The sequence below is a fragment of the Vicugna pacos genome, chromosome 2, assembly GCF_048564905.1.
Source record: "Vicugna pacos chromosome 2, VicPac4, whole genome shotgun sequence".
Taxonomy (NCBI): Eukaryota; Metazoa; Chordata; class Mammalia; order Artiodactyla; family Camelidae; genus Vicugna; species Vicugna pacos.
In genome coordinates this window covers 22,670,180-22,676,179 of record NC_132988.1, presented here as the reverse complement: position 1 = coordinate 22,676,179, position 6,000 = coordinate 22,670,180, and the positions used below count along the sequence as shown (strand labels likewise).

General features: G+C 38.5%; 1 protein-coding gene across 1 annotated transcript; it reads right to left on the bottom strand.

The window, feature by feature from the left end:
* Positions 1-3,977, bottom strand: NDUFC1 (NADH:ubiquinone oxidoreductase subunit C1). The gene is made up of 4 exons (XM_006200095.4): positions 3,830-3,977; positions 3,195-3,298; positions 1,126-1,205; positions 1-135 (listed from the first exon to the last, which is right to left on the bottom strand). The coding sequence occupies exons 1-3, from the start codon at positions 3,894-3,896 to the stop codon at positions 1,146-1,148; spliced, it is 231 nt and encodes a 76-aa protein (XP_006200157.3). The 5' UTR covers positions 3,897-3,977; the 3' UTR covers positions 1-135; positions 1,126-1,145.
* Between the last annotated feature and the right edge of the window lie 2,023 nt (positions 3,978-6,000).

Sequence of the window (6,000 nt, the reverse complement as noted above, 5' to 3'; positions counted from 1 at the left end):
AAGTTTTCAAAAATTTAATTATTTAAAACACAAATGCTGACAACATATATCCACATATAACTCTTTCTCTCGTGTTTACAACTCAACAGATTGGTGAATCCAGAGGAACTGCTATAATCCCTATATGGAACATACCTACAAAACAGAGAGAGAGAGAAAAAGAAAACTATAGCATTAACCAGCAGAAATAATACTAAAATTAGACCATTGTAAATAATTCACCTTAAAGCATCAGAGGAAGTCTAGAAAACAAGTCCACAAAGAATATCAACCCCTCATTTTACTTAAGTTTTAGGGAAAAAAAAATTATCTGAACTACAGGTATAGCCAAAGCATCTGTTTTCACTTAAATACCTATTTTATTTTTATCTCTTGATTGGCTGATTGTAGTAGTGAAATGGGCAAGGTGATAATGATAGAAAAAAAAGGTACATCAGTGATTACTATTTTATTATCCAACAGATATAAGTTACCTACTTTAATCAGCATAATCCATGAAAGTTGAGATTTGTAACAGTGAGTTTTTCATTTTAGAAAAAGATTAATACAAGATTTCTTTAAAAGGGTTCTTCAGAAACATGGTGCACATATTCATATGAAATAAACTCACTCTCTGTTTCAAGTCATAGACCATGCAGTGTATGCTATCTTGTTCATAGCTAGGTTTTACCAGGAATTGTCCAAAGGGGTGTTAGTTGTAGTGACAATCATAATGAAATGGTCATGCAGTAAAAATTTAACAACTGAATGCCCTGTCCTCATGGACTTTATGATCAAGTGTGGTATATGACAAAACAGTTATTAAGAAATACATACACAAACAGTGATATCTTGTCCTATCTATGAAGGCACTGTGTACAGCACTGTTAGATTTAGGAAAATAGTATGATTTTGATTTCATTCTAAAACACAACTTTCTTTGAACACAGTCAAAGCATAATGACTAAAAATGATTATGCTAAGAGACCCTTGAGCCAGGGCATTAAAAATTCATAAATTTGTCACAGACAGGAGTATAGGTGCTAAAAAGTATACACTTAATGAAAAAACAACCAAAACACATTATTTAAAAAAAGGTCAAATTAACTTGCATAATCTATTCATTCTATAAAACTGCATACTTACTGTATCAATATTTCAAAAGTTTATTCCAACCCATTTCTTCTTTTATACTCTAAAACATCTTCATTATGTTGTTTGATGAGCTAGAAGTAGGTAAGAGTTAAAATTAGAAATGCAATCTTCCTGGCAACTTAGAGAAGAGAAGAAGACTAACTAATGATATTTAACATTTTGCAAGAGGAATAAGGGTAGATTGAAAGAATTACAACTATACTAGTTAGAAATAGAAGGCTAAGGGATACAAAAGTCCCCAAACTGCTAATGATACATACTTGTTCACCACAATCTGATACACTAAATTTGAGAGGGCAACCGTTAAAAGTTCAAATTCAACTTCTGCAAATTACTCCATTCAGAGGCTAATTAATGGAATGGAATGCCTCACCACAGAGGGGCTAAACCAATACAGTAAAGTAGAACTTGATTATTAAATGGGGTTGGGTTTTGTGTATTATACTTCTAACCTAGGAAGTCTGATACTGTGAATGAATGACCAACCACATCCTCCAACTGTATATATTAATTAGACCTCAAGGAGGACAGCCACTTTCTTAGAACCACTATCTGACAGAACATGCAGCTAGAACAATGGCTGATATATGGTCACATTTGTTGCAATCAAAGATCCAGTATCAAGTCAGAGCTCTCAGCAACAAGCTTCTTTTTCAGAAAATTTTAAGAACATATAAAATTTCATTATAACAAACATTATTGAAAAAGGATTAGTTAGGGAACTATATTCAATTATCTTGTAATAAACTATAATGGAAAATAATCGGAAAAGAAAAGAATATGGATATATACATATATATGTATAACTGAATCATTTTGCTGTACACCTGAAACTGACACAATATTGTAAATCAATTATACTTAAAAAAAAAAGAATTAGTTACTGTTGTTAAGTTGTAAGTGTAAATCTCTTACTCCTTCCCATGTCAAAGAGTTGAACCACTTTAATGAAAAAATTCGGGGAGAGGGTATAGCTCAGTGGTAGAATGTGTGCCACATTCTTGTGTAGTATGCACAAGGTCCTGGGTTCAATCCCCAGTACTCTATTAAAATAGATAAAAACCGAATTATCTCTCCCCCTTCAAAAGAATAAAAAATACATTCAACAAAATTTTTTAATCAAAAACAGGAGATCTAAGAGTTGGAGGGGGCAGCAGTGGAGGAAGCTCTAAATCTATTAACTACAAAACAAAAAAATTAAATACTGATGTAGCACAGATATTCTGAGTCAACTTTTAAAAAATTTAACTATAGAGAGACAGTATTTCACAATGGTCTATAGTGTAGCTCTGAAGTCAGGGAGAACTGGGTTCAGCAAATTAATTTCCCCAATGTTTTCTTCATCTGTAAAAGGCAACAATAATAGTACTACCACATAGTACTGTGAAACAGATTAAAGCATTTGCCTACTATAAACAAAGACCAAAAGAAAAGAAAAAGGTTGCTACACACTAAATACAATTAACAATGTATTTACACAAACATTGATCAAAATCTTACATTTTGTAAGCCTAATGGGATTTAATTTATATAGCTGTTCATTTATGGTCTGTCCCTATGGCATCTGAAAAAAGTGCCTTCATAAACCCCCAACCTGCCTCCATCCTTTTTAAGAAATAAAATAAAGGATAATTAATATGTAGTAAAACTTCCATTCATGACAAAACCATGCAAAGCAACGATAATTTTCAGCCTCAACGTATTTTCTTTTTAAAAAATTTTTATTTATTTAATATTTAATTTATTGTTTAATTTTTTTTTTTTTTTTTTGGTGGGAGGGTAATTAGGTTTATTTTTAGAGGACGTACTGGGGACTGAACCCAGGACCTCGTGCATGTGCATGCACTCTACCGCTTGAGCTATACCTTCCCCCCACATTTTCTTGATGCCCCTGAAATCTTAACATGTTTTAGTCCTTGGGATTTTCCCCACGGAGAAATATATAATTAGTAGTTACAAGAATATCCTATTGTATGGGAGATTTGCTCAGCAATACTCCATCTCACATTGATATTTGTCCTCTCCACTGTGTTGAATCGACATAGGGAGTAAATACTTACATAGATCCACAAGAAACCCGAGGTGCCCAAGGTCAGTTCAACTTTCAGCCAGTCAGGTTTGCCATGTGGCGGTTCCCGAATGTAGAACTTTGACCTCGATGGAGCTGAAAGCGGACAGAAAGAGGCTGTAAATCTGTAACTTATCGCCTTGTAGTAATAAAGCTGACATTTACACGTGTATTACCGCATTTAATTCCCCTTTCGACTTCCTCATTTTAAACAGCCACGGAAAGAGAGGTTCAGAGAGGTCAAGTAACTCAACCAGGGCCACCGTCAGGGCCAGATCGGTGGCCCCTTTCGTCCAAGACACCTTCAAAGCCTCATATTGTGGCTTTGGCGGACCCTCAGGCAACTTGGGAGTGGGCGGATAGCAATCGCCCCGGCATCTGCAGGAATCAAAGTCCATTCGCAGAGACCAAGAGGGGTCGGGTGGCACTGGAAGAAGGATGGACAGCGGGTGATGCGGAGTCGAGACTCAGGGGTGGAGGCGGGCGTAGGCTCCGGGCCGCGGGCCGCCGAAGGTCACTGCAGGACGAGCCCGGTCCGCGAGCCGCCTCCTGCCCCCGCGGGCTAGCTTCGCCCTGGGAGCGGCAGGATGGAAGGTCGGGACAGCCTGCTCAAGGAGGGACACTTACAGCCGTTCTGGAGCCTGACCGGGGCCAGCAGCTTCGGGAAGGACCGCAACAACGCGGACAGCGCCATCTTGCTGGGCAGGGCTCCGCCTCCCACAGCCCGGCCGCTCCAGGGGTTGGCGCCGGGCCGAGCGCCCCCTGGCGGGCGGAGTTGCGGAACTCCAGGTTCTAAGGCTGCGCTGGGTGGGGGTGTTAACTTCACGAATCGCAGTTACCATCGAGTACACTAGCTCCCCTGGTCCCAGCCCTCAGTGTGCAAAAGTGGGGTTAGGAAGGTGATGATTAAAAGGGGGGAAAAAGGTTTGTTTAGCCACATCTCTGTACTCTGAGAGGTTTATTTCAGATCCCTACCCTAGGGACAGTCAGAGAGATTTACCAAAATCTTCCTGTGTGAGCGGGAAAACTGAAGTGTCGTGTTGAATACTAGCATTTTGACTGAATTTTGTATTCCAGGGACTGTGCATTAAAGCACCAGATAATTTACATGCACTGTCTCATTTCACCTTCACTACAACCGCATGGCATGCTGCGCTTATTATTCTTAATTTATAGATGAAGCTCAAAGAAGACAAGCTATTCATTAAAGTTGACACATACCTTGTATTTGAAAAGCCCTCCTACAGCTTCCAAAGTAAGTCTGTTTATACGCACTAGCATAGTAAAGCCTCACAACCCCATGAAGAAAAGAGAATCCTCGTATTTCAGAAGTGCCCCGAATGGCTCAAGATCACATAGACGGAGATGTTGCGACTTGGATTGAGGTCTTCCGACTCCAGACCTAGTGACCTTCATCAGCCCACATAACAGGCTTAGACAGTCCCCTGGGGCCATGAGCTCCAGAGCAGTCTCTAAGTACCAAGTTCTAAGCGCCATTCCTACTCACCTCTTTTTAACTATATGATTCTTAGGCAAATTATTTAACCTTTCTATTCCTCAGTTTTATATCGGTAACGGAAAACCTTTCCTACAGGGTCGCTGGAAACCTTGGGACGTGTCTGGTAGTTGCAAACAACTTGTTTTCGCCTATCTCTTTAATACTTACTGTACTGACCAACAGGTTTTATCTTTCACATTTGAGACATTTTTTGTGTATTTAATTCTCAATTCAATCTGATGTCTAAAGACTGTAAAAATAGATACAGGTAAAAGAGGTAATACATTTTTTTACTTTAATCCTTTAAACCTAATGCTATTTAGGTTCATTTTAAGAGTAAAATAAGTATTAGCAAATCTCTTTTTCCTTCTATATTTTCTGTAGCAATGTTATTGAAAAAAAATGTTCAACCAAAAGTTACTGACCAAAGAGTAAAATAATTGTACTATGTTTTCTGGTTCACTTCTACATGCAACTGATGGTTAAATAGATTGCTAAACTGTAAGTCACTTTATAGTTTGTAACCTAGTTTGAGCCTTCTGGATGCATGCTCAAGTAAGCAAAGCACCCAACTAACATGCTGAGTCAGTTGCTGGTTCTCAGCTTCTTGGCTTCTTGTCCACTCAGCAACCTGTCAGTTGTATATCCTTTCTACACCATCCCTTGGAAGCTTGTCCTGACACAGCTTTTGCTAGTATCCAGCAAGTTGGAACAGAAGCCACATTTAGTCAGAGCATACAGAGCCAGTAGGAAAGTTACTAATTTCAATACTGCTGTTGGAAAAGGCTGTTTTGTTCTTTTGCCCCTCTGTATCCTTTTACTAGTGTATATTTTGGGAAAGTGATGAAGTATAAGCACATTTCTCTCAGCATTTTAGAGCTGATGGAACCCTACACTTGGAGTAGGCAGCTGTAGATGAAACTCCATCTTGAAAAGAATCCTGATGAAGCAATTCCAGCCAGGAGCTAATAGCTATGATATTTTGGTGGAAGTTGCTACATGACATTCATTTAAGCATCTCCTGAATTTGACTGCTAAAACCTAATTTACGACCCAAGCAAAGTGGGGAAGGATTTGAATTAGCAGCTAGAAAACCAAATTTTATTCCCAGATTTTTCCACTGGGAAATGTCTTACTCAAGTCACATGTCCCAGGGAGGGTTAAAGAAGAGTGAGAGTTGAAAACAGTATAAAGTGTAAAAGTAGTTCCTACATGTTTATTGATTTATGATGCATGAGAATCCTACACATCAAATTCAGGATCTGGAGAGGGATGGATTTATCTGCAAGTTTTCATTAAA

Bases quoted from the DNA above. Each gene is read 5' to 3' on its own strand.
- NDUFC1 (XM_006200095.4), bottom strand. From the start codon at position 3,896: ATGGCGCTGTCCGCGTTGTTGCGGTCCTTCCCGAAGCTGCTGGCCCCG. The intron at 3,299-3,829 runs GTAAGTGTCCCT...GTCCGCTTTCAG, and splicing joins GGTCAGGCTCCAGAACGGCT to CTCCATCGAGGTCAAAGTTC. The intron at 1,206-3,194 runs GTAAGTATTTAC...ACCTACTTCTAG, and splicing joins CGGGTTTCTTGTGGATCTAT to CTCATCAAACAACATAATGA.